Source organism: Idiotropiscis lumnitzeri, chromosome 4, assembly GCF_059441095.1.
Source record: "Idiotropiscis lumnitzeri isolate Australia: NSW breed Sydney's pygmy pipehorse chromosome 4, RoL_Ilum_1.0, whole genome shotgun sequence".
NCBI lineage: Eukaryota > Metazoa > Chordata > Actinopteri > Syngnathiformes > Syngnathidae > Idiotropiscis > Idiotropiscis lumnitzeri.
The window spans coordinates 3,110,442-3,137,765 of record NC_142394.1 but is presented as its reverse complement, the minus strand read 5'-3'; the positions used below and the strand labels follow the sequence as shown (position 1 = coordinate 3,137,765).

At 41.5% G+C, this 27,324-nt stretch overlaps 1 protein-coding gene across 2 annotated transcripts; it reads left to right on the top strand.

The window, feature by feature from the left end:
• Window positions 1–146: 146 nt before the first annotated feature.
• On the top strand, window positions 147–26,081 carry adam19b (ADAM metallopeptidase domain 19b). 2 transcript variants are annotated; one of them, XM_088294736.1, is made up of 23 exons: window positions 147–420; window positions 2,149–2,237; window positions 2,312–2,382; window positions 9,671–9,749; window positions 9,912–9,988; window positions 12,479–12,665; window positions 12,736–12,801; window positions 13,404–13,475; window positions 13,558–13,724; window positions 14,805–14,889; window positions 15,574–15,713; window positions 17,398–17,575; window positions 17,646–17,735; window positions 17,814–18,009; window positions 19,641–19,749; window positions 19,883–20,099; window positions 20,182–20,259; window positions 21,136–21,244; window positions 21,322–21,448; window positions 21,542–21,644; window positions 23,390–23,674; window positions 23,751–23,842; window positions 25,203–26,081. In XM_088294736.1, the coding sequence occupies exons 1-23, from the start codon at window positions 291–293 to the stop codon at window positions 25,207–25,209; spliced, it is 2,754 nt and encodes a 917-aa protein (XP_088150862.1). In that variant the 5' UTR covers window positions 147–290; the 3' UTR covers window positions 25,210–26,081. The 2 variants fall into 2 exon arrangements, with proteins under 2 accessions (XP_088150862.1, XP_088150863.1); XM_088294737.1 differs by lacking the exon at window positions 12,736–12,801.
• The last annotated feature ends 1,243 nt before the right edge of the window (window positions 26,082–27,324 follow it).

The following is a 27,324-nucleotide window of genomic DNA, read 5'->3' as shown; positions in this document are numbered from 1 at the left end:
GTGTACGCTATTTGTGTGTGCGTGCGCGCGTGCGTGTGTTTTAACAGTGTGCAGACAGTATAACTTTATTGATGTGTTGATATCCAGTCTTGCCTTTACGCGCGCATGCGCGTACGCGTGTCTTCTTGAAGGGGAGGGCTCGAGGAGGATGTCCATCATCCCTCAAAGAAGCGGTGCCTCCTCGCCATGTCACACCAACGGAGAGTCTCCTTGCGTCGGATGTGAGCGATCCCAGCGAGCGTGTACATGTCTCTCCCACCTGAATCTACTGGGAGCCTCTCGTGTTTAGGATGCGTCCTCCTTCTCCATCTCCTCCTCCTCTTCCTCATCCCCATGGCGCGCCGTCCTCTCTCCTCTGCTTGTCCCTCGTAGCGCTTCTTCACTGGGTTCAGCCGGCTTTGCAAGCCGCTGTTGGCCGCCGTGAGTATCACTTGTTTACAGCGACAAATGGCTTTGATTCCTTATTTTCCTCGATGGTGCGTTCACTATTTGGAAGCGGCGCATAGTATTGCACGAAGCAATCAATAAGATGGAGTTTCTATCGAGGTTTGTATGCATTAAAGAGGTCGATTATTTTTAAAAGTTGCTTGAAGGAAAATTGCTGCTTTTAGCAATATACTCTCACTGGTCACAATCAAATGAGCCAATGGGATACAGTGTAAAAAAAGCCTATACTGTTTTACATGGGTAGACCAGATTTGCTTGAACTCATGTCAGTATTGAATTATGTCAATAACACATATCACTTGAGACAAAAGTGGCTGCATGCCCTCCTCTGTGAAATCTACAATCTAATCCACCAAAGTACAAACTCACCTGGGTTTAAATTCATTAAATTCTTTTGATTCACCTTTACTGTTCTAAATGCTCTGCAAAGTTTATCTTGTGAGAGCGTTAACATGGCAATGCTCCTGCAGTGCATGATATATTTTAGTTAAGTCGGATCTCAAAGAAGAAACAAATGTCTAACCCGGGTCTATTATTTCCCTATTTGTGTCTTGTGATTAGCTGGGGACCAGTCAAGGCTGTACCCTGCCTCTCGCCCAGTCAGCTGCGAACAAGCGCAATAGGAAATGGATGCGAGGCGCGTTCCTAATTTGTGTCCTGTGCTACAAAGGAGGAACTCTGTCTTGCGCTGAAATAAAGCATGGTGACTTGGTGGTTAGCACATTGGGTAGTATATCGTGTAGTGCAGGCTTGTCTGCCTCACAGTTCAGAAGTTCAAGATTTGAGTCAACTAGTCACAGATAGTAGTCACAATTAGTCAATTAATCGAATCATACGTAAATTGCGACATAACACACCAACAAGCAGCTGCTCTGATCACAAGCTTACATCTTAAATTCTTCAAGTTATGTAAAAATCAATAATCATGACAATTAAGATGAGAGTATATGCAAATTTGATTAAACTTTGCTGATTGCACCATCATCCCTGACATGTTTTTAAATGATCAGAGGTGGGCATTCCATTTGCACTGAAGCAAGTTCAGTCAGTCCGACATTGATCGATGCCGGTTTTGCTGACGATTGAAGAATGACTTTAAAAAAAAAAAAAAAAAAAGTCGTACTGAGCACTGGTAGGGTTGGGTTTTTGTCCATCAATGTAATCATCACTAACCGGATGAAGTATCTAAGTTAATCTCTCTCTCTCTCTCTCTCTCTCTCTCTCTCTCTCTCTCTCACTCTCTCTCTCTCTCGCACTTTCTCTCTCTCTCTCTCGCACACGCTCTCTATCTCTATATATATTGATTGAACACTCAAAATTGGCCCTTGGTGTGAGTGTGAGTGCGGTGGTTCATTGTGTTTGTGTGCCCTGCGATTGGATGGCAACCAGTTCAGCGTGTACCCCGCCTACTGCCGGAAGACACTTGTGATAGGCTCCAGCATGCCCTCGACCCCGGAAGCGGCTCAGATAATGGACGGATGCATATTGTGCTACAATAATTTTGAGGGCTCAAATATGGATTCTTCTAGTAGTTCAATGAGTGCCCTATAAAATGTTAAATTCCTACTCATGCACACAACAAGCTAAAATACAGTGAACTTAAATAATATTTGTTTGTAGCAGGCCGTTGGACCACAATCCCATTATCTAATTCATCTAATCAGTATTCATGGTGCTATCTTATGTTATACCTTTCTGCAGGAGGAAGTGGTGCAGTGGAGAGTTATGAGATCACTCATCCCATATGGCTGCATCCTCACAGGCGCAGCAGCAGGTCTGTTGACAAAGAGGTGAGTCAGTCTCACAATGTTCACGTCACAAGATGATTAAAGACGAGCTCTGAGTTTCTTCTGTGTCTTCCCAGCATCCTGCCGAGGCTCAAGTTGTCATCTCAGCTGAGGGTCAGGAGCTTCTGTTGCATCTGGAGAGGAATCAGTGAGTCTTTTCCCTCGCATAGAGTTATGCATAGCAACTTTAGAGCCTTTTATCGAGATCCTCAAATGATCCCGTCCCAATGAGCTTCGTTTTTTGACCAGATATTAATTGACGTGTAGACACATGGATGACGTCAGGGCCTCCGATGGTGCACAGATGGAGACTGTCGGTGATGTGTTTGGACGACAGAGGGTTGTGTTGACACCCAATCTGTGCGCCTTTTGGCTAACAGGAAGTCAGTCTTTTAACAGCTTGCAATCTTTTGGTTCTGAGTGCTTCCCATCTAGTTAGTGTGCGTTTGCAATTGATCGGACTATGTCGTATTTAATGGACAGTGTGGTAGCTTGGTAGGTTGTCAGGCAGCACTCTTGCGATGTCTGTTGTGACAACCAACACACAACTGCAATTGGAGGCTTTTCTGACCCCCCCCCCCCGCCCCCGCTAATGTGCCCCTTTTCTTTATTCCTTCATCCTTGCACACACATACCCACAAAAACAACACAATTAACAAGTCATGACTCCAATGCGTCTGACTGACTTGCCCCTGAGGGATTTACCCCCTATGTGCTCCCTCCCCAGCAGGTGGTCACACTTTTTCATTTCCTTCTGGGCAAGAATGCTTCATCAATCACTCGCTTGTGTAGCTACCGGAGGTCGAGGGAAACAAAAAAAAGAGAGCTTGTCTTACATTATTACATTATTCACTTACCGTCCAGGAAAATTGTGAAACTATTTTTGAGCAACATCTCATCAGTTTCCTGGAACCAAAATGATTTCCACATTTTACGGGCATCAATTTAATTAGCTGAAGTTAGACTTGATAATTGAAGAAAAGTCGTGTGGGGAATATGTTCGGATTGTAAATTGGTTAAAATTGTTTCAACAGCTCCTTTGCAATGGACGGTGTCCAGATTCAATCCATTCTGCTTTCTCTTTTGGTTTGTGCGTCTGCCTGAGATGATATCTTCATGAAAGTCTGTGATTGGATGGACTGGTGTGCTGACTTAAATAGCAGGAAGACGGATGTAGAAAAAAAAAGGAATAAAAGAAAAAAGTGGTGTGCGTGATTAAGATGATTTGAAGCATTGAGATAAATTAGGTAAATGGAACATTTTCCTTCAGTGAGTTCAGCACGTCCAGCAATGTTTTTTTGAAATCGTTTTTTAGGTTGTGTTGAGTTAAGTAAAAAACTAACTTTTTAATATTCTGTTGGATTAACTTGAAACTCGTGGTGCTCCGATCGATCGACCCCCGATTGTGTTTAGCCAATTTCTGCAGAAACGTACGTGATCAGCATATGTCGATCATTGCCATTCATTACAAAAAAAAAAAACGATCACCAGCAGCTCGTACTTTGCAGCCAAGTATATGAAAAAACAAAGCAGGATGAATGATAATATGTTTGTCCATTTTTGCAGTGTCAATTTGATATAATGACCTCCTTTTTGCATAAAAAATAAATTTTGAAAAAAAATCAGATACATCAATTGCTCACAAAATAATTGACCGTTTACTCAATCAATAACATAATTCGTGAGCAGCTCTAAAATTTAAAAATGTTTTGGAATTGGCACTTGAAACAAATGCTCCTATCAGGAGATGCGCCCGTCATTATTCCTCCCCTTACCTTTCCTGCCAGTGTCACTCCTAAAAAACAAGCAACCCATTCGCTTTTTTTCTTCTCCTCTGACAATTCCCCAGAGCTCTGAAGGACAAACATACATCTCCCGCTCTTTGACTTGTGTCCCGCTTTGTGACCACACGCATACACACAGCTAATGCTCACAGAATACCCAAGCAAAGCTTAAAGCTGACAAAACTTGATGGATTTCAGTGTGAGGGCTCAGAGAGTTGTCTTCGCTTGTACCGGGTTCACATTATGTTTAGTCTGCTCAAACGTCGGCCTGCAGCCGCCTGCGCTTGCCTAATGACAAACACGCGGCCCGGCAGACCACATCGTTTCTGCGCGCAGTAAAAGCCTGTAATCGTCTGCTGCCAGGCATCTGCGTCCTGCCTCCCTCTCCTCATGTGCAGTGATGTCATCTGATACGATGAGAGAATGCGACCCACTGACCCTAATGCATTACCCCGCATCCCCTTCTCTTCTCTTCACCCTCCACCCCCTTCACTATCTCCAAAGTACATTCGCATGGCTAAACAGAAGCTGAACCAAGTCATTGTGTCACTGTCAAACAAGCCTGATTCAGCCAGCAATGTGCTCCTCAATCACAGCATCTGTCCTCATCCTGGACCTCATCCAAACTCGGCAAAGTCCCCGGAGGCTAGCACATTTATTTACCCTTTTGTTTTTTATAGTCTTCGTTAAAAACAGGCTTGCGTCATTCAGCAGCATAGAATTAAACTGAAAGGCTTTTAGACACGGTGCAGCTTGGACTCAGCAGTGGATTGGCATAATGTGCTGCATTCAATGTAATGTGTTGCAGAACAAGTTGAGTCTCAGTTCAAGGGGTTTTGCAAGTTGAGGGTAAATGTAGAAATTCCTGTTTAGTAACTCTTTTTTTTTTTTGCCATACTAGTTTTCTTCATATTTTTCAGTCACTGTACAGTACAGGTAGTTTAGTTGCAGTAACTGCAACTATGCTTGCAAAAATGAGGCTGATGAAATACACAAAAGTACATATTGAACCCAAAATTATTTAAGTTAAAAGTAATGTAATTATTTGCTGAGATAGGCACTTTACCCTTTTTTGTCAGTACCAATTCCGTCATCGCCCCTCAGTCCTTATTCATAGAAATAATCGTCCTCCATCCACGACTGTCCTAGTCCTTTTACTGCGGCCTTTTTATAGTGCTTTCGTACATACATTTAGAAAAGAAAAAGCATGCAAGCTATCAGCTATCTACCAAACGACGCAAATCGCAGCTATAGTTACAGAGTATACCGGAATCTGAACTCGGACCTGGGTTGCACCGTTGAGATAGGTGTATTTATCTCCTTTGCTGAAATAAAACATAACTTACGATGCTTATACTGGCTCTCAATTGCTTCTTCACACAGCTGCTGATATCACTCCCGTAATTGATGACTATGTTTTCGTTAAGGTGGTAAAAGAAAAAGAATAACTCAAATAATTCCATTTTATTCCAATCCCTGCCAATTTTGAGAAGATCTTTTAGATCTTTCCTGGTAACATCTATAGTCCATTTTTGACCCAGCTGTTTTTAAAGTGGACAATAATATTATTCTATCCATCCATCAATTTTCTACTCCCCAAATAAAAATGACATGGGAACTTAATAAATAGTAAGAAGACATTTTTAAAAGAAATAATACGTAATAGGTAAAAAATGTCAAAATGCTAGTTTATTGTGACATTATTTGATGAGCGGCAATCAGATTTTTTCTTTTATTGGACTATTTACGTGAATTATTATCTTTTCATATCACCTTGCACTTTTACATCCTAGTGAGGTACGGATGTATCATATCATACCATCTTTTACGGTCTCATTTTTATACACCAGTAAATAATTTTAATTTGCAACCAAACATCAATTAAGCGTTTGTGGTTGATTCTGGCAAATACACTGCTTCTCATTTGAATTCAATCTCAAATTAATTCAATTATCCTCTCTGGAAGTGATTGTATAATTTTATTATAGCTACATTGTGTCTATATGTCATGCGTTGGCAGCTTTAACAGCCTGCACTGGTACTCCAGATGTTGCCATCCCAAAGGAGCAGTCTCGGATCATAAATGTAGAATGCGAGAGTTACTGTGTGATCAACCGTCCTGTATGATTTTGAAAACAGCACCGGGCTAAAACCCAAACAATCGTCTATCATTTTGCCTGTAAATCTGCCACAATGAGCAATGGCCAATTTTACATGAGAGCAGAGAGCATGATGGTAATATTTTAGGGAACCACAGGAAGCGTTTGTGAGGTTACAGAGTGACGGGGGCATTCGTAAGCTTCATTACCACAAAAGCATTTAGTTCTCGTTGGCCAAGTCATCTGCTTTCTGTCTGTTACTTGCTTTGTGATTAGATCAACAGACAGCCATTGTTTCAAATCACATGTCTCCTTTCGGGCTTCTGATGGGAGGAAAAAGAAAAACCCCCTTTTCACTTTCTTTGTCTTTTATCAGCGACTAAACTTATTTTTAGAGACGGCTTAGTTAATGGATGGATGAATTGGAACCTCTTTAGTTGAATACTTCGGATATGGAACATGACCACCATTTTTTTGCGTCAAAGTATGCCACTAAAATGAGAGTTTCCTGTCATGGCAATGCCCAAATCCGTTGGTGGACACTAGCAGTGAGTGATGCCGTCAAGCTGAAGATGGTCAATTTGGCTTGTGAAACTCAGGAGGTTGCTGATGAGCACTGCAGTGTTGATGAATGCTTAAGCAAAACGGGCGTGGGAGGAGTTTTGTGACGCCATGGAGAACAACAACCATCCGGTGTCTTAGGATGCAGGCGCAGTGCGCCATCAACACTGCTTAAAAGTGGAGACGGGGTGCCACCTCGACTCGGATGGGGCGTCCTCAATTCTAACTGCCACAACTTCCTTTCAGGAAACAGAGGCTAGGCATTTCGAGATTTGCTCTCCTATCTTAGGGGTTGAGGTCACCAAAAGTGCTTAAAAAGGTGGTGGAAAAGCTCTTTGGTGGCTGGATTCTGGACGTTGTAGGGCTATCCTGGTGCAACAGCGCATGTACATCTGGGACAGTGCCTCGGTATCGACAAACCAGGATAGTGGTCCTCCTTTTTAAGAACAGGGACAGGAGGGTGTACTCCAACTACGGGGGGGATCCCGCTCCTCAGCCCACTTGGTAAGATCTTGCAGACGAGGGTTTGGCTGGAAGTTGAATTTCATATTTAAAAGGAGCAGTGTAGTTTTTGTCCTCGTCGTGGAACAGTAGATCAACTCTACACAATAAGCAGTGACATCGAGGTCCGCGTCTTTGCTTTTTGCAGAGGATGTGGTTCTGGTGGCTTTGACCCTCACCATATGAAGATGGATGGATGGTCTTTAAAAATCCTTTTCAAGATAAACACATGTCCGAGTAAGCGCATTATTTAAGGAGAAGAGTAATGCAAACAGAAAAATATTTACCAACATTATAAAAAGACACATGAAAATGATGTGATAGGTGAACCGCCATAGAGTGGGGATTTGCTGTAAACTCAAGGTTACTTTTCATGACAGATTGACTCCAGTAGTGTCCCATTACTTTTATCAAGTGTTACCATGCGCAATCTTTGCTGACAAAGTGATTAACTTCTTTTTACACATATATGTCAAATACGAATTTTAAAACGTGAGATGCGTGACACATCTGTGACTTGAGTGTTTTGATGTTTCCACTTGTTAACAGCGACATATTCTATTTACACATGTATGGTTGTTTTTGATTGGCTCACCTGTGTTACGCTCCAACTCAAACATAAACCTGATGAAGAGCACAATAGTTATGATTTCCATTTCCATGATTTTCTTATGGGAAATCTGTTTCAAGAAGACAAGACAAGATTATCGAAGGGTTGAAGCTCAGTCACATGCGGCCTGTATGAAACAGAGGTGCAAAGTACAAGCCTTATTTGTGAACGCAGAATGAAAGCTAAAATTCCTAAAATGCTTATTTCCGGCAACCTCCTTTACATCTGGCAAAGCAGGAAAAGGAATATAATGACATTTAAGAATACGGTAGATGCCCCTGAAGTGAGTCTCCAAAGCTTCCTGCTATGGAAAACACATAAAGAGAACTCCAAAATGAAAAAGAAGGGCAGCACTGAGGATGTGTTCCATATGTGCTTGAGACTCCAATCTAATCCAACATCACTGCTCTGTCTATTCTCATTGCATCATAGCTACACAGATGGTTTAAGGGATATTAGCAAAACTATATGACAGGAGAAATAAGAACTGGGCTTTTTGGAGAGAAAAACAAACAGCTGTTGAGCTGGGAAGGCTTATGAATGAAAACAGGAAGGATGGGTTGATTGAGGCAGGGAAGAAGACTGCAGACAAACATCTGGACAAGTATAACGTTCTTGGTGTAAACCTTTGAGACAGTCTGTTTTAGTATGCACACGGCTCAACATAAACAGCACATATTGCAGACGGTTTGCATACTGACCATGTGCGTGGTCTAACAGTGCATTCATTAATTAGTTGCAGTCAGCAATTTATTTATCAACCTTTCATTCATTCTGCATCCCGTTTATCCTCGCCAGGATCGCGGATGTGCTGACACCTATCCCAGATGAATTTGGGCGAGTGGTGAGGTACATATTAAAATGGTCTCAAACCAATAGGAAGGCCCATTAATTTATTCAGATTGTAGTTTATTACCAGCAATATTCTTGATATTAAGTTGCATTATTATTATGATTGCATAACATTGTAATTACTACTACTGCCATGCGACTTTTATATTTTTCTCTCTCTACCCATAAATGGTTAAACGAGATGTCTGATGGATATGGACCAAGTGATACATTCTTTCTCAGCTTTCTTTATTAGTATTGTCTGGAGCCTATTACAGTAGCTAATATTTAATAAAGCAAGAGAGGGTTTGGGCCCAAGACCTGATGTGAAAGCCATGGCTGTCCTGAAAATCGCTATAATTGCCTATATTAATAACTGAACCCTAATTATACCACTAACTTTGATTCGGAAACACTTTGGAGTCAATTTAAAGGGAAATAAAAAATGGTATTATGAATTTGAACACAACAGAAATAAAGTGTTTGCCTGACAAATTGGAACATAAGCTGTAAAAAAAATCTGTCTTTAACATTTTTATTGACATATTCATGAATGTATTTAGAATCAAATCACTAAAATCACTTTAGAGGGTCTTTAATATTTCAAACTCACTTTACAACATGTGTGCAAGGACGCTGCCCTGTATGTTGACATTTCGGAACTGTAAAAATACCAAATACTATTTTCCTATTAGCCATTGTAGTTTTTGACTCTGTATCTAAAAACACTTCTTTTTTTAAAACATACATTATCTATCAAGAGATTATTTATCAATAGTTTTGCACTGACTGTAACGTTATTTCCAAAGCAGCCAATCGTGAGCCGGACATCAACCTCTCAAATTAAAACAAAACCATTTTTGGCAGGCAAAGAGTTAGCTCAGTTTAACAGAAAGAAATCACAAGGAAAGTTTGAAAATAGGCAGGAGTTAACTTATTTTATCATATAGAGTGCTTTGCTTTGCTTTGCTGTATGCTGTTACTCCCGTCAATAAAATGAATGTCTCCCCTAACAGGCACTATAAATAAAATTGAAACATCTTCCCTCAGGCAGCTGTTGACCCCTGGATATCAGGAAATATGGTACACTTCGGATGGAAGTCGCAGGTCCTTCTCTCCTGTCAACAGGGTAAGTTGTGAAACACTTGGATGATCTTTCGTGGCAACGAGGATATGCAAATAATCATGTCAATTGTCCAGTTTTGTGGATGCTAATGAAGAACAACCAAGTATGAAGATGGTTGTACATTCTTGAGCTGCATGTTTACATTGGATTTTCTTGCTGTTTCAGAATCATTGTTTGTACCATGGACAGGTTGCGGGTGTCGACGGTTCCAGTGTGGCGATCAGCACATGCTCAGGTCTCAGGTAAGAACCACCTGAGATGGAGCTGCTCTCGAGATACGTTAAATTATTACAGCATCATCATATTTTGGCATGGATCACAATAAGATTACAGTCTTTTGATTGACTGATGCTTGATACAGGAACATTGGGGATCAAAGTGGATTTTGTTCACATTTTTGTGAATTGTTACTGGTATTTCAAGAAAATGATAGTACACATTGCTTGATCAATATTTTGTCCACCTGTGCTAATTTACAGTGCTCCCTAAAACCTGGATAAATGTAAATATAAAAAGAAAATATATCTAATCTAAATAGAACCCCCCCCCTGAGCTGTCTATCACCTTAGCTTAGTGGAAGGGTTGTGTGTCCCATTGCTCTGAGGAGCGAAGTCATCTGGGGCTTTATGCTTCTGGCGGGGTCACCCAATGGCAAACAGGTTGTAGTTGAGTGACCAGACAAAATACGGCTCAATGATTCCTTATGATGAGAAAAATAAATGGACCTCAAATTCCCTCACCTGGACGTGGGTCCTCTAGAGCTAGACCTAGAGGTGCCCATCGCCTGGTGGCCCAGGCGGGTACAGCTCGAATAGCCAACATGGGTCCCCGTTCCCATGGGCTCACCACCTTTGGGAAGGGCCAAAGAGGTCCAAGCAGTGGGAGCTAGGTTACAGCTGCTCTCGCTGGGTCCACAATAGAAGCGGGTGATGTGAGCAGTGTCTCTTTTTCATTAGACAGGATGAGCAGGAGGACAGTCTACATTGCGCAAGCATAAACTGCGGCCAAAGTACATTTATAAGGGATTGCAAAAAGATCTCCCCTTATAGATGATATTTAAGTTGGCCTCTGTGAAGTTGGCACTTGCACCCCGTTGATATTATGGACAGCATATGATCAAATTCCTGAATTCCTTGCAATTGTACATTGAGACAATGTATTCAAACTGATGGAGTATTTGCTGAAACCGTTGTTCTTAGGTGGTGAACCTTACCGACATCCATGCCTTTCGGGGAATGCTCCTTTCGTACCCAATCGTGACACTCACCCGTTTCCAATGAACCTGCTCACCTCTGGAATGTTCTCAACATTCCTAGTCTTTTGTTGCCCCTCACCCATGCGTTTTGGGAATGTGTTGCAGGCATCAAATTCAAAATGGGAGAATATTTGCAACAAAATAGTAATGTTTACCCGATTGAACATTAAATATCAATTGTATTGTCCATCCATCCATTTTCTATTCTCCTCACAAGGGTCACATGTCTGCTGGTGCCTATCCCAGCAGACTTCGGCAGTAGGCAGGGTACACCCTGAACTGGTTGCCAACCAGTCGCAGGGTACGGATGGACAAAAAACCCTTCACACCTCCATGAACATCTAGGGACAACTTAGAGCCTTCAATCAACCTACCATACATGTTTTTGGAACGTGGGAGGATACCGGAGTACCCGGAGAAAAAACACATAGACAGAGGGAGAACATGCAAGCGCCACACAGGAAAGCCCGAGATCAGATTTGAACCCAACACCTTTGTACTGTGAGGCGGATGTGCTAACCAGTCAACCTCGGTTTTGTATCAAATTGTGTGGAATTGTATTCATTAGCATACAAAATGGGTTGAAAAGGATTTGAAATCATTGCATTGTGTTTTTATTCATGTTTCATACATCCCAACTTCATTGGAATTGCTGTCTATATAAAGTAATCCACTGTAAACTATTGAAATCCTGCTTCAGCAGACAAAATGACAGGAAACCATCTTCTATTGTTACAAGTGCAGTGCAGTAGGTTAGGAAGTCTCAGCTTAGTCAGGGGATTCTGTTTTTTCTCTTGGTTTGGATCCAATGCTTGAAGCAGTGGAAGGCACATGATAGAACGCTTTGCTATGTGTGTGTGTGGGGGGGGGGGGGGCGTGTGCGTGTGTGTGCGGGGGATTGTGATTGTGTGTGTGTGTTTTTTTGCATGTTCCTCTCCATTTAGTTGAATAGATGAATTCTAATAAAGCTTCAGGGGCATGGCGGGACACATGGGCGGGTGTCAAACCTCTCCAGATGTTTAGTGCAGCTGCTTGAGCTGCGTACATAACATCAGTATGTACGTGACCCATTAAAATGTTTTTTGCCTCTAAACTCTGGTCAGATCTGAATAGAATGTAAGCACACAGATGCTCAAGACAAAATATATAATTTTTTTTAAAATTATGACTTCTGACGAGGACAGCAATTGAATAATGTTTCCCTTAATCTTGGAAATAAAATTAATCGAGAAATGACCATTAAAAATGTCGCAGCAGGGATCAACCCCCATTTCACATTATTGCCTCTGTCTCAGTGCCAACAAACAGGAGAGGAAAATAATTTTTTCTCCAATGTTACAAATCTATGTATAAATTCTGCTTTAACGACTATTCTTTTTCCATCTTCTTTGTAAAAGTCGAGATTATCAACACAGGTCTGCAATGATTTGCACCCGCTGGATGGAACTGTGACAGTGCCTTTTCTTATATCCCTCAGGGGTCTAATTTCTTTAAATGCAAGCGTCAGCTACCTCATTGAGCCTGTTTCTACGGATACGCCTCAGCATGTCGTTTTCCGAGCCAAGAGTGTCCATCTACCTCCTAGAAGCTGCCCGCAGCACGATAGTAACAAGGAGGCCCTTGGCACCTTCCTCCTTGGGATGACATCAGCATCGAGGTTAAGGGTGAGTGTCAAATGGAGTAGACTTGAACATGATACTCTAATTTTGTGACTACGATACCAATCAATTAAAGGAACGAAGAGATCTGAGTCAGAATATGAAATATGTGGAGCTACTGTTGGTGGCAGACAAGGCTGAGGTAAGAACACTGTCATTATAGTTGCTTCTGTATGTGCATATTTAAAGCCAAAACCACGACATGATTATTATACATTTGTAACATTCGACATTAAATATCATAATAGAAGGCAAGTACACCTTTGTCACAACCTTTAGGTCGCGGTAATACGATGTGATGCATTTTTGTTTATTCTGTAAACCTCTGTAGAATACCCTCGATTTTTTTTGGGTCTACCTAATTTCTACAAATTAGGTAGGAACGGGCCTTTTGAAAAGCGTGAGTATGTGTTTAACTAATGATACTGTCAGCGTTTCACTTTTTGAATTAAATTACTGATTAAATGTGCTTTTCTACAATGTTTCAGTTATTTAGCTGTGCCTATCTGTGTATTATTACTCTAGAACTGCATCATATTGAGAGTTGTTCCCATTTTTTTTAACATTTTAATTTAGCTGAACGGAGTAAAAAGTCAAATGAAGTTCTAGATAGATTGCAAAAAAAAACAACACATTTCTAAACACATTGTTCAGTAAATACTCTACTCTGAAAGTGTCAATGACTGAAATAAAGAACAATGTGTGGGTGTGTTTTGTTTTTTGTTAACCGTATGTGGCTTTCAGTTTGACAAACATGGGAGTAGTCTCGAGAAGACCCAACTGAAATTACTGGAAGCTGCCAACTTAGTTGACAAGGTAACCTTTTTGTATGAAGTGTAGAAACCACAAGCACTGTTCGCATCTTTACATCCATTTCTCCTTCTGTCAACACACGCAGTACTACAAGGCTTTGAGCATCCGTGTGGCGCTGATCGGTCTTGAGGTGTGGACAAGCCAGGACATGATCAACGTGTCCGACAACCCGCACAGCACCCTGGCGGCGTTCCTCTCCTGGAGACGCAAACAACTTCACACGCTCCACAATGACAACGCTCAGCTCATCACGTCAGTGTCCCCCCACTAAATGTGAACTGGATTTTGAAAGAAAGTTGTGATGATGACATCACAAACCGGCATTTGAAGTCATGTTAATTATTAAGTTATCCAGTGGAACCTCGGTTTTCGAACAAATCGGAGTCCGAACAAAAAATTAGAGAAATTCTTGCTTCATAGTTCGAACAAAAATCGGAGTTCGAACGCCGGTACGACGCGTGAGTGCGTACGCGAGGGTGGGATGCTGAGCGGCGTACGGGTGTAGATCGCTCTCTTTGTGACCAACTGTTGTCGCGTGCGGACGTGCTGCGTTTTGCTCTCGCGTTTTAAATAGGTGTACGAAGTGTTTTAGCCCCTAATCTGTCATGACCCGTGTCGGTCATGTCAGGTCTTTTGTTTGTTTTTGTCACGTCCCGTTTCAGTCATGCCATGTCTTTGTTTTGTTGTCCCAGCTGAGTGGGGGCGTTTCCTCCAGCCAGCGCTTGTTCCCTTCCCGTGTCATCATGGCTGGAGAGATGCGCCCACCAGCCACACACTGGTTCCTCATCAGTCACGCAGCTCTGTCACATTGACTGTTAATTACCCGGACTACTTGAGCGCTCAGGACCGACGGCTTTTTGTCGGAACATTGCTTCCTTTGCCTGAATGTCACGGTCGCTCCCTGATCTCGTTCTCGTTCACGCTCATAGAGATTTGTCACTGTCCCCGTTTCCTCGTCAGTTTTGTTCAGCCTAGTCGCGTTTAGTTCCTCTTTCATTATTTTGCACTTTGTCACGTTTGTTTGTTTCCCCCAGCACCTGGTTTGCCCTCTTAAGTTTACTCATTAAATTCCTTTTAAGTTCCCCTTGCCTGGCTTCCCTGCATTTTGGGTCCTCCTCCTTCACCTCGCTACGAGCGCCCCCTGACGTAATCATGCCTCCAAAGAAAGTCAGTGCAAGCAGCAAAGGAATGATTTCGGTGTTCGAACAAATCGCTTTTCGAACAGGGTTCTGGAACGGATTATGGTCGAGAACCGAGGTTCCACTGTACTTTGTTTGCGTCAAGGTTCTGTACCATCTGGCTGTCAAACTAATGTACGCTTTGTGTGACCAGGGGAAAATCATTCCAGGGTACCACCATCGGGTTGGCACCTCTCAAAGCCATGTGCTCCGAATACCAGTCTGGTGGAGTGAACACGGTGAGAATGTGATCTGCATGCGCAGTCAAGCTGCTGTTATAGTTTGAGCAACACAGCACCGTCTATCATGATATTTTCAAGTCCGACTGATGAGAAGTGAATAAGCTCAACGGAAAATAAATATAAAGATGACAATAGATGAGTAGCAAAAGAAGAAATGAAAGAAGCTAGACTGACTGTTATATGTCTGATAGCAACATGGCAGTTGCAAACCTTTACTTGTAATATGTTTCGTGTTGAATGAATTGGACATATTATACAATCACTCCGCCAAGACAGTTACCTGAGCAAGTCGGGGAAGAAAAAGATGACCTTCTTTAAGAAACATCCGATAATTGGGCCTTTGGTGACTTTGATTGGGAGGAAGGGGAAATGCAACTTGCCCAATAACGCGTGTACCCTGGTTTAGTTGCATCATATTTTAAAAGGTATCAGAGAATGGCACAAAGTAAAACTAGAAGTCCCTTCTGAATTCATGAAAAAGTGAGAAGAAAAGGCTGTGATGTGGCCTTCAGCAATATCTAAGTTGTGTGGTAGGAGCCTTTTCTGACAAAAAAACAAAATAAAACATGCAACCTATTACAACTTTGAACTTACATTCAAGTGTGTCTTCTTGAGGAGAGTGAACATCAGTTCATAATATCAACTTTGAAATGTGTGTCTGCACCTGTGATTGTGGAAAAGGACCACTCGGAGTCAGCTGTTGGCGTCGCCGCCACCATGGCGCATGAGATGGGCCATAACTTCGGCATGAGTCACGACAGCGCTGGCTGCTGCCAGGCCAAAGCTGAGGACGGGGGCTGCATCATGGCAGCTGCCACAGGGTAGCTATACTCGGTTTACTGTCGTCGTTTTTTTTTGTATTTTTTCTTGTTGTGGATTATACACTGCAGTGAACTATGCAAACATTTTCAGAATCAATTCTACAATGACCCTATTTAATTTGAGTGTTTATTAGTAGAGCACAGACCATGAAATGATTAAATAAAAAGTGAAATATTTATGTACACTTCTTATTGTTAATTTCACGTCACCCCCCCCCACCGGTGGTTAGTTTGTTTTGTAGCAGGCTACTTTCCTGTTCATGGAGGATGACGAGGACACACGTGGTGCATCATGATTTTAAGGGGTGGATGATTCCATTCACATAATCAGCACGAAGAAAGTGGGTTGTTTGACTGATAATTTGTGGAATTCAGTTTTGGACATTCAAAATGCCTTTTGGACGAAAATGATCAAATTTGACTGCGGCTGTCTGATCACATGATGTGACAATATGCTTATTTCGGTGCTTATAGTTTGAAGTGGGTAACATGACTGCCAGGATGGCCGAGTGGTCAAAGGCGCCGCGTTCAGGACCCAGTCTCCCCAGGAGGCCTGGGTTCGAATCTCGAATTTCCCCATTGTGGGACTAATAAAGGGAATATTAGTATGACGGCCGAATGGCTGGCACGTCTGTATCTGAAACGGTGCAGGTTCAAGTCTCGGTCGAATGTTCTCTACTTGCTTTCACATTATGTCTTTGGAAATGCCTGTGAGGCTCACTGAATACTCCAGATTGTCCAGAACTAAGTGTGAATGTGAGTTTGATTGGTTTGTCTATATGCACTCTGTGCTTTGCTGGTTACCGGTGCAGGGTCTACTTTGTGTCTTGCTCAAGGTCAGCTGGAACAAGCACCAGTTTACAAACCACACTGTACATGATTATAGAAGAGCAATGAATGGACAGGTGGCACTTTGGGATCAGTTTCTCGCTTGTGTTTGTAAGTCGTCTCACCAAAAGTTTCCGACTCACATCAGTGGGCATCCAATCCTGAATTCTTTACGATGCCGGGTTGAATGTTAACTTTTGTTCTGGACTGCTACATTCAGCAGCAGACTATTTTGCACACACTGTAATATTGAATTTAGGTCAAATAAAGTTCACAAATGGCACCCATTGAGTTGGCAGCACCCTACAAGAGCCCAGCTAATTTTTCATTTTAATTAGTATTTTTCCCCACCTTTTTGTCTTTTTTTGTTGTTGTTTAATATTTTTGTATGTTGTGTGCACCCGTTGTTGATTGTTTTACGCTTTTCTTTTTTTTTTGCTGTCACATTCCTTTGGAGGAGACTTGGTGGTTGCGCCTTTACAGCAGCATGTTTGCGACAGCACCGTTTTTGTTGAGGAAATTTTTTATTTGAGGTGTGGCATTTCTTTACCATGCGCAGTTAGATTACGGCGTCTACTAGCGCAGCGGCCTCCCTTAACAATTTATAGGAAATTCACACAGCTTTCAATGAGACGAAGTACAGTCATGCACAAACCCAAACTACAATTGCAATAGTCAACACACAGTTCCATTAATTCCTATCGGACAGTGTTAATCAAAATTGAGTATGTTATCTTTGTGGAAGCAGAATGTTTGATACTTCTCTTGTATTCAGTCTCATTTGTTTGTAGATGCATACCTAGAAAAACGTCCTATTGGTGTTTAATTGATTTCATTTGTCCTGTATGTCTCTCAGGCACCCGTTTCCACGTGTGTTTAACACGTGTAACATGCGGGAGCTGAAAAATTACTTGAGCTCTGGAGGAGGAAAGTGTCTCTTCAATGAACCAAACACCAGCGCCATGTATGGGGGGCAGCGCTGCGGCAATGGCTACCTGGAGGATGGAGAGGAATGTGACTGTGGCGAGGAAGAGGTCAGTGTGTTGGTTTCAGTGCACTATTAGTTGATCCAATGAAAGGACTGGCCAATTATTTTCTGCACAGGAATGTACCAGTCCCTGCTGTAACGCACACAACTGCACTTTAAAAGCTGGAGCTGAGTGCGCCCACGGCGTCTGTTGTCATAACTGCAAGGTATGAGCCTCATAAACAATGTCAAATGTGCAGCGTTCCTTTCACATCCAATCTCCCCTTCATGTCGTGCATGCAAAGCTGAAGAGCCCAGGGGTGCTGTGTCGAGCCCCGTCGGGCCAGTGTGACCTGGCCGAGTACTGCGATGGCAAGGCTGAGTCTTGTCCGGCTAACTTCTATTTGGTGGATGGAACATCGTGCGCAGATGGCAAGGCTTACTGTTACACTGGCATGTGCCTCACGCTGGAGCAACAGTGCCGCTCACTCTGGGGACGAGGTGGGTGGAGTTTGTACAGAAAAGAATACGGTAAAATATAGTTCAACTTTGGTTACACTGAGGCACACCAAATGATCAAAAATAAACTACTGTGCAGATGCAACAGCCAACTGTAGACGGGCTGAACGTAACACACAGGAGTTCTGAATGTGAGTGTGAATGGTTGTCTCCACCATTCACTCATTGACATCATACTATTAATTACTGTATTTTCACGACCAGAAGGCGCACTTAAAAGTCATAAATGTTCTCCAAAGTGGACAGGGCGCCTAATAATGCACCAGGTGTGTACCAGGTTCCAAAATCTGCAAATGTTGTGACCTTCTTGAGCACTCTGCTTCACTCACCGGGAGCATTGCCTGCCGACACGTTTCCTGTATAGAGAAAAAATGGATGTGACTAAGGACAGCATTCGGACGTGAAAGAGGACGCTAAAGGCATGTCCCCGGTTTGTACTGTAGCATAGCAACAGAACTAGGAGCTTGCCATCATTCCAGGAAGCTTGACGAAGGAACTCCAACCACTTGACGTTGGTGTAAACAGGCCGCTTAAAGAGAAATTGGCGAGCGGCGTTCAAGCGATGGCAAACACAGCTTTACTAAAACCATGCCGGGTGAGTTACACCACAATTTGTGAAAATGATTGTGGATGCTTGGGCTAACCGTTAGACACATTGGCCACTAATGAACAAACGCAATCATTTCTGAGGAGCCGCACGGCTACGAGACTGACTGACACTGACAAGAGGGAATATGTCGCGTAATATGTCAAAAAAGTTTAACCACACTAAGTTTTGCTATCGTGGCCTTTTTAAAAACGCATGCTTGTTTATGCTCTCGCGTGCATGCATGGTACCGTATGTTTTAAGATGCCATATGTTTTACCATGCCTGCATCCAATAATACAGAGACCCTTATCACTGTGTTAAATACAGAAATCGCAAACGTAACTGAGACAGCGCCTTTTAATACGGTGCACCTGATGGTTGTGAAAATACGTTACTTTTAAAACCTTTTTCAAGCCTTTTGGTCGGAGGAACCTATTCAGAATTTTCAGGCAATCCATGAAAGAATTCTAAGAAGTTCATTCGCTGTTCTTTTTCATGTGATTGTATCATGTTACATTAGCCCTCCCTTGTGGTTGATTTCAGCATCACTTGTAGTCTTTACAAACGTGCAGGACTACAGAAATAAATTATTAATAAATAATAAAGGTTATTATTATTATTGTTTGTTTTTTTTCTTATTAGCGTATTATATAAGAGGACTGGCCTCCAGTCAATCGCAGGGCACAGACAACCATTACTTTACGTTTTCCATACATAAAATGGTGAAAGAAAAACATGACATCAATCAAGCTCTAAAGGTTTACTCGAAAAAATGAAGAGATATTTTAGTAAATAGCCCAGTTTTTTCAGAGTACAGAAAGAGCTGTTGAGCAGAGGTCGGACGGTAATCTCGCAGGATTTATTGTTAGTTGGTGTCCAAGTTCACACCGTGACCGAACTTCCCTGGGATGTCTTTGTTGTATCACAAGAGTCCCACACAGAACAGTGAGTGATGCCATCTGCTTTCCATCAGGTGGTCGAATTACAGGCTGTGTGCACGGATGTGCTTGTGTGTCCTTTGCAGATGGTCGTCCGGCTCACGACGTGTGTTTTAAGAAGGTCAACGAAGCTGGCGACATGTATGGAAACTGTGGTAAAGATCTCTTTGGGAAATACAGGAGCTGTCAGGACCGGTAAGGTGCTTATTATGCATATTGAACTTTAGCACTTGTATATGTTATAACAAAAATAATGTGTTCGAAAATACTGTTTTCTGTATTATCCAAGCTCAAAAATGTGATGATTCTTTTTCTTTGTTTGTGCCAGAGATGCGAAATGTGGGAAGATCCAGTGTCTGTCTTCAGCATCCAAGCCAATAGAGAGCAATGCAGTGCGCATCGAGACTACAGTGAGCGTGGGCAACAAGAGGGTGCAGTGCATGGGAACACACGTTTACAAGCCGGGGCAGAGAGACGAGGAGGGGCAGGGAGACACTCTGGACCCGGGCCTTGTCATGACTGGCACCAAATGCGGAGATGACTCAGTGAGACGACAATAATAATCTATCATTATATGTATTTGAGTTGATGAAGTAAAAGTCCCTCCACATTTTCCACTTTTAATAGATTTGCTTCAATGGTGAATGCCGTAATGCATCGTTCCTCAAAGCTGATGACTGCCATTCCAAATGTAATGGACATGGGGTGAGTGAGTATTGTCTGAAAAGTACTTTTGAGAACCTTGAAATCTGAAAATTCAGGCAGATAAATCTATATTTAAGAAGCCCAGTACGACTCATTTAAGTTGAAGAACATGATTTCTTTGGACCGGAATGAAAAGGAAAAGTGGTGTCCGCTCTAATAGTGCACATGGCTCAGTTAACGCCACGGGTGAATTCCGCACAACTCCTTCCCTCCCAATATACTTTTTACTCATCAGGAAGAAAAACAAAATAGTGATCGTGTACAACCATTACATCACGTGACATTACCACATTAACTCTGCGGTGATGTTTTCAATCAGAGTGTAGTCATTGTCATACATAAGCACTAATGCAATTTGTCATTTCATGGTATTGGTAAATTATTACAATCTACCGTTGTAAAATTATTCCTATTCAAGTATTCAACCCCCATTCTAACATTCATTTGCGAAATAACATTAGGTCAAGAAAGATTGATGGCTGCTTTTAATGGAGCAATATTACTTGTGTTGAGCTATTTAAATTGGTCTTATTTATTTTGGTCCATTACAAACTTAGGCAAGAGTGTAAACTGTTTGAATAACAATAATCATTAAAGGGGTTGTGAATAATTTGAGTTCAATTATACAGTCTATTGTTATTTTGTATATGATATTTTAATTTATTATTCTAATTAACCTTCATTCTTTATTTGTGTAAGATGGAATTGATATCCTGATATTGAATATTATTACGAAAAACATTCAAAAACAAATGGTGGGCCCAACTCTGTTGTGACTATCATGTGGCCCGATGATTTGCTTCTGTAGACCTAAAATGTGGTGCAAGTGAAAGATTCTGTTATTGTGCAAAATCCTGTGTCGTCATCTCTCGACAGCTGTGTAACAACAACCATAACTGCCACTGTGAGAGCGGTTGGGCCCCGCCTTTGTGTAACCAGAGGGGGCCGGGTGGGAGTGTGGATAGCGGACCTGTCATCAGTCACAGTGAGACAACGTTTTACAGAATATATGAATAGCGTTTCTTTGGAACTACACTCCTTTCATTCACTGTATTCCAACAGGCAACCTCCTTCCAGTGCTGCTGGTCCTCCCTCTGCTTTTCTTTGTTGTGTTGGCTGTTGCACTGTGGTTTTGCTATAAATATAAGCTCAAGTCACTTAAAACATCGACTCCACCACCAGTACCGAGGTATCTCGTGCTGAAATTGTCATAGTAAGATGATTTCTATTAGCTTGACTTGTTCAAACATTTTCTTGTATGTTTTTGTGTTTGGACTTCCAGTTGTTCAGTCCCAGTCGAAGCCAAGCCTCTACATGCAGACGGGCATGTGAATGGTCACGCCAACCCAACATTTTTGCTCAAGAAACAAGACTCAGATCAACAGGTAAAGAAGTAACTTCTGGATGTCAAACATGATAATTCTGGATCATGCTTCCAGTTTGGCATCACAGTGATGTCGTGGTTAGAAAGCCTGCCTCGCAGTTTTAAACATTTTCACCACTCACATTTGAACACAAATGGTCGCAACGCAAGCAGATAGACTATACCTCCATAATCACAGGCATATATTCTTGAAATATTATTGCAGCTTAGATGCAGTGGTCTTCTTCTGTTTCATCATCAAATTTACTTGTAGTCTGTATCGCCCGCAAATGTCCAGGGGAAGCACACAAGAATGAGCAGCACAATGTCCATTAAACTATTATGATGCACAAATTGTTTAACTCTTTACATTACATTATTTTAAAAGATAAAGGTGTTATTTTTCTTTTAAAAAACAACTGTTGTTTAGGAGGACCGTTGCAACCCCTTTGGGGGTCCTATGCTGAACAGTCAGAAGGTTCCTCCCTCTCCAACTCGAAATAACAATTTTTTGTGGCCCGACATTTTTGGTGTGCGTGCGTGGCGGATGTATCTCACTGTTAAATGGATACATACATACATACAATACATAATTACTTTTGAATTGCTCAAAGACTAGATATGCTGAAAGAAATTGATACAACAAAAAACGAATCAAAATTAGGTTTATTTTTGATATATTTCTATTTTTGTCCTCGTCTTAAGGCTGTATAATATTCATGGTTTTGGAATGCTCTAGGAAGCCTGAAGACGCACAATTCAAATCCAAAGCACAAGAAATGTGAAGGAGACATACTAACCACTTGTGCACCATGCGGCAGAGACAGAAAGACCGACAGATGGGTAGATAGATAACATCATCTGGTGAGGGAAAGTAGATTTGGTAGAGTCACAAGGTTTTTCAAACTTTTCCACATGACCAGGTTGTTACTTTGCAAACGGTAGAAAAGAGAAGTTTGCTTCACAACCACCCGCCTAGCACAAACACACACACACACCCACACACACACCCCCACGCGCCCACACTTTGTGACTGACGCGACGTTAACCACAAAGTATGTTTGTATTTTTTTTAATTCCTGGTGACAACTACTTGTACTTGTAATACAATACAATATAACACAACTTTATTTATATAGCGCATTTCACAACAGCTGGAGCTGTAACAAAGCACTTTCCATATGGTGAAATATAAATTAACTAGAAATTAGCAAACAAATTAAAAGACTACAGCAGAACAGCGACAGTCTCAGGTTGAGTCGAATGCTAAAGAATAAAAATGTGTCTTCAAACGGGTTTTAAAAATGGACAATAACGGGGCTTGCCTAACATTTAATGGGAGCTCATTCCAACCTGCAATTGAAAAGTAAGTCAAAGCGCCACTGTAAGCTGAAATTCAGCGGTTCGTTGGAGATCAGGACTGAGCCTTCCTACAAATCACACATCAGTGCATTGATGCCAAATCGACAAGGTTTGGAATTGCCTAAAGTTTTCAAAAACATTGAACAGACAATGCCTTGTTGACACAATCAAACACATTCCCTGACTCCAACTATGTTGCTCAGTCACAAGCACGCGCCAAAAGCATGTCTTTAGCCCGGACATAGAAACAGCGAATAGGTGAGTTTTCAGCAAATAATAGAGGATGATAGGTTGACGACCAATGTGCATTTTTTACAAGCTCCACTTGCCCCAATTTTCAGCAACCACTAGTCACTTTACGTGATTAGCACTCATTGGTACAATTTGTTGGTTTTTCTTTCACAGGCAAAGTCCTCTCCTCATCTGAGCCAGGCGTATCCAACCCGGCCCAAACATGTTGCTGTGCGTCCTGCTGTGAAGCCGCCACCTGTGCCGGGCTTGGCTGCACACCAGACTGAGTCTCGAAGTCTTAGCCATAGACAATCCTCACTGAGCAACACGCCCTTTAAACCTGCGTTGAGGCAAAAGCAGGCTCCTCTGTCACCTTCATCTGGACTTTCCCCCTCCACATCCCGACCAGAGCCACCCAACAGGCCTCCGCCACCTTGCCCTGGCAGCAGACCGGCAATGGTGAATAGTATTTTGTAGACTCACACAAAGCCTTGCATAAATCCTGAACAGCATGTCTTTTTGTTGTGGCTTTCAGCACCAATCCAGAGGCAAACTCGTCACCACTGATGCGTTGCCGATGGGAAAGGCTTCTTTGGCTCCATCTGTTGAACATAAAAAGACAGACAGGTAACAGAGGTCGTTTTAGGCTGCATCTAGTAAAACAATTTTGAGTATTTTTTTTCTCTTGTCTCACAGTTCGTTTTTTGCGTCCTGACAGCATAAATAAAAAATATGCATGGAATTATATCCATGTTTTTATTATGTCCTGGTTAGCTTTCTGTAATGCACTTTATTTTGGTGTCCGCTAGTTCTCCCTCTCCAGTTGTTCCAAAACGCTGCTGCTCAACTCCTAACTGGAACTCGTTAGAGGGAGCATATAACCCAAATTCTGGCCTCTATTCACTGGCTCCCAGTACATTTTAGGGGTCATTTTAAAACACTTCTTTTCTTCTTCTTTAAATGACCTTGCCCCAGCCTTCATGTTCGGCATGTATTTAGTATGTCCTGGCTGGCTCGTCCTCCCGTATCCAAGTTTTGCCTGCTCCACTTTGTAGTAATTAATTCAACTTTACTTTTAAACTTTTTAGTGACCAGAAACATGGGGAATCTTGTCCGCTTGTCCGGTTGTCCCGCTTGACTTCGTGCGTGCATCTGCAACAATTGTTCGTGCAGGAAACATGGACAGTGGCCAACACAGTGCAATTATGGTTTTAAAATTATTCTGGTTTCAGTCAAATTGTTTTTGTGGACCAAAGTTTGTGGTCGAGTTGGTCAATTTTTTAAACCACTGTTACAAGAAAAAAAAGTGTTATTTTGACTTATAAGTACCACAATTTAGGTTTTTTTTTTGTTTGTTTGTTTTTTGTTGGGTTTTTTTTAGTTAAAAGCCGTTGCTTGGTCGATTTTCTTTTTTTAATTATGTAAATTTAAATTTGACCTTTGGGCTTCAGAAACACACTGCTTTACTCGAGTGAAGTAAAATAAATAAATAAATAAATATATAAATAACATACACCGAAGCATTTTTAGCAGTGTACGTAACGGTACAAACAGTCAAGCATCCATCCATCCATCCATTATCTGTATTGCTTGTCCTCACAAGGGTCGCAGGGGGTGCTGGAGCCTATCCCAGCTGTCTTCAGGCAGTAGGCAGGGTACATCCTGAACTGGTTGTCAGCCAATCGAAGGGCACACAAAGACCATCCACACTCACAATCACACCTCCTTTAGCCTTGGCTGAGGTCATTTCTGACCGTTCGTTTTGTGGCGGCGTCTGTGGAGTGCATGGATTGTGCACTCCACTACAACACACTAGAAGGATGCAGTACTGTGGAAATCAATAACAATAAAGAACACATTGTTAAATCACTACCTTTCTGACAATGTCAATCAAAAGTGGGATTTTTTTATGTTTGTACAGACATTCATTTCATTCTAATTTCACTGTGCAACTTCACTTGTAATCTTATTGTCCCCCTCCTTCCAGATCTTGACTCTCAGGGAGAATTTGAGGACCAGTGTGATCACGCGAACTAAGACACTTGACCCCCTAGGCCCTGTGGACAACATTCTATTTGTACGGTGGACAAGTGGAAAAAAATGTGAATGATTTTGTATGTCAGCATTGTGAAGTCGCTGAAGTATTTATTCCCAAAGCAAAGAAAAAAACATGAATGTTTACAGTATACATTTAAACATGGTGCCTCTGAAAGCGCATCGGCTATAAATGGATATCTTACATTAAGAAAATATGCCAGTGCTGAAGTGGTTAAGCTTCTTATAAGTGGGTAATATTGGGATTTTGAACTGGACTCAAGGGGACCAGTCAGACACCTAACAGAAGAGATGCATGTCATTTTGATGCAAGGAATGCCATAAATGATCTTTCCTGTTATTTTTTTTAAAGGCCAATCTATATTTTATGCGGGATTTTTGGGGGATAGCTTTATTTTAAGACCTTTGTACATACCATAAATATTCTGTAAAATGTTGTCTTTACTACACTCTACTGGCAGTGAGATTTTTTTTTTTTTACCCAAAACGTTGGTGCTTAGCTTGGCTTTATTTTTTTAGGCCTGCTAAACTTTCTTGAATTGCATCCTAATTTTGATTTAATCTAATATGGACTCTGTGTAAATGAACATTGTATGTTGCTTGTCCTTCATTTATACGTCATTGACAATGGCAGGCATTGCGACAGGGAAGTGCCATGATTATGGTACAATTAAAGACTTTGGGAAGTCACTGGTGTTCTAACTTGCAAACACAGCTGCCATATTGTGTCTTCTCCAAAGATCTATGCAAACTCAGGCACTGCAGCGTTGAACTTTCAACTGGAATTCAATAAAATATTTCATGTTCGCCATGCTTTGTCACCTTTTTGATGTTTTCTTGTTCACACTTGAACTTAAGAAGTGTTCAAGTCATTTTTTTTATTACATCTTTCCTAGACTTGTGTTTGTGTTGATTACGAATCTGTGCTCATTTTTCTCAAACACATTAGAGTTTTTATAATAATTCGATATGTAATAAAGCATATTTTTGTAATATTTAGCAATTAAGGGTTAAGTTCAGCAGCAGGTGATTTAATTTTTTTTAGAGGTATAAATTAAAACAAATAGTAAATACTGCATGGCGCAAGCTTTTATGCTATGTTCACACCAAATCCCAGAAAAAAATATGTATATATATTAGTGCTGTTAATTTTTTTAACTAATTAATCACAAAAAAAATCCACGATTAATTGCGATTAATCAAATTTTTCAACTACTAGCGTTTTTGCAAAGCTTGTAATAGATATTTACTTGAATAATATCTTGGAATTGATGCAAAATCATCCAATATGAAGTATATTTAATTCAAAGACTGTTCTAATAGCTTTCTTTGATTCTTAAATACGATCTAAATGGAGACATCTTGTTAGAATAATATTTAGAGGTTATTATACATTTGCCATGACGCAGCATTATTTCAATACATGGTGCGCATGACATGTTGCAAATTAGTGGAGTGGACTATGCTTGAGTGTTTACAGTCAGAGTGGAGGTACAGGAGGACATCTTTACTGCAGAGAGGTGTCTGCAATTGGCAGGGCGATGGCACTTCTTCAGAAGTGAGGATGAAGTAAACAACATCGTGAGGAGCCCTGAGAAGTTGGCATCGAAGTCTGAAGCAAGCAACATCGTGCTGGGTCCTGATAAAAGATGTTGACGTCAAAGTCAGCTGCGACCCATGGCGGCACGCTAATGATAAACCGGACTAAACCAGCTTTTGAGAAGACGAACTGTACCACCCTTGAATGTAATCTGATTTCTCGAAGTGTAATCTGATTCCTCGATGTTATAAAAGGGAATGTGTGAAAAACATCGATGAACAGAAGGGAGATGAAGTTGCCAAATAAACTTTATTAACCTCTCTGTATCCACTTGAGCTGAGTGCCTCTCTTCTTTCAGCTGTGAACCCTATATGTCAAATTGGCGAACCTGACACATCTTTACAGGCATTTTTCTTCAAAATATTTCTCACAACTGCCCACAAGTGCTTCAGTGCTTTACTTCCAAATGCATCACGCCCCGCACGCAACTGTGCCCGCTCCCACAAACTCCACA

What these genes read in the sequence shown, in the direction of transcription:
- adam19b (XM_088294736.1), top strand. Translation starts at nt 291, where the DNA reads ATGCGTCCTCCTTCTCCATCTCCTCCTCCTCTTCCTCATCCCCATGGC. An exon ending in CCAAATGTAATGGACATGGG is followed by an intron (nt 20,260 to 21,135) that starts GTGAGTGAGTAT and finishes ATCTCTCGACAG; the next exon opens with CTGTGTAACAACAACCATAA. An exon ending in CTGGCAGCAGACCGGCAATG is followed by an intron (nt 23,675 to 23,750) that starts GTGAATAGTATT and finishes TGTGGCTTTCAG; the next exon opens with CACCAATCCAGAGGCAAACT.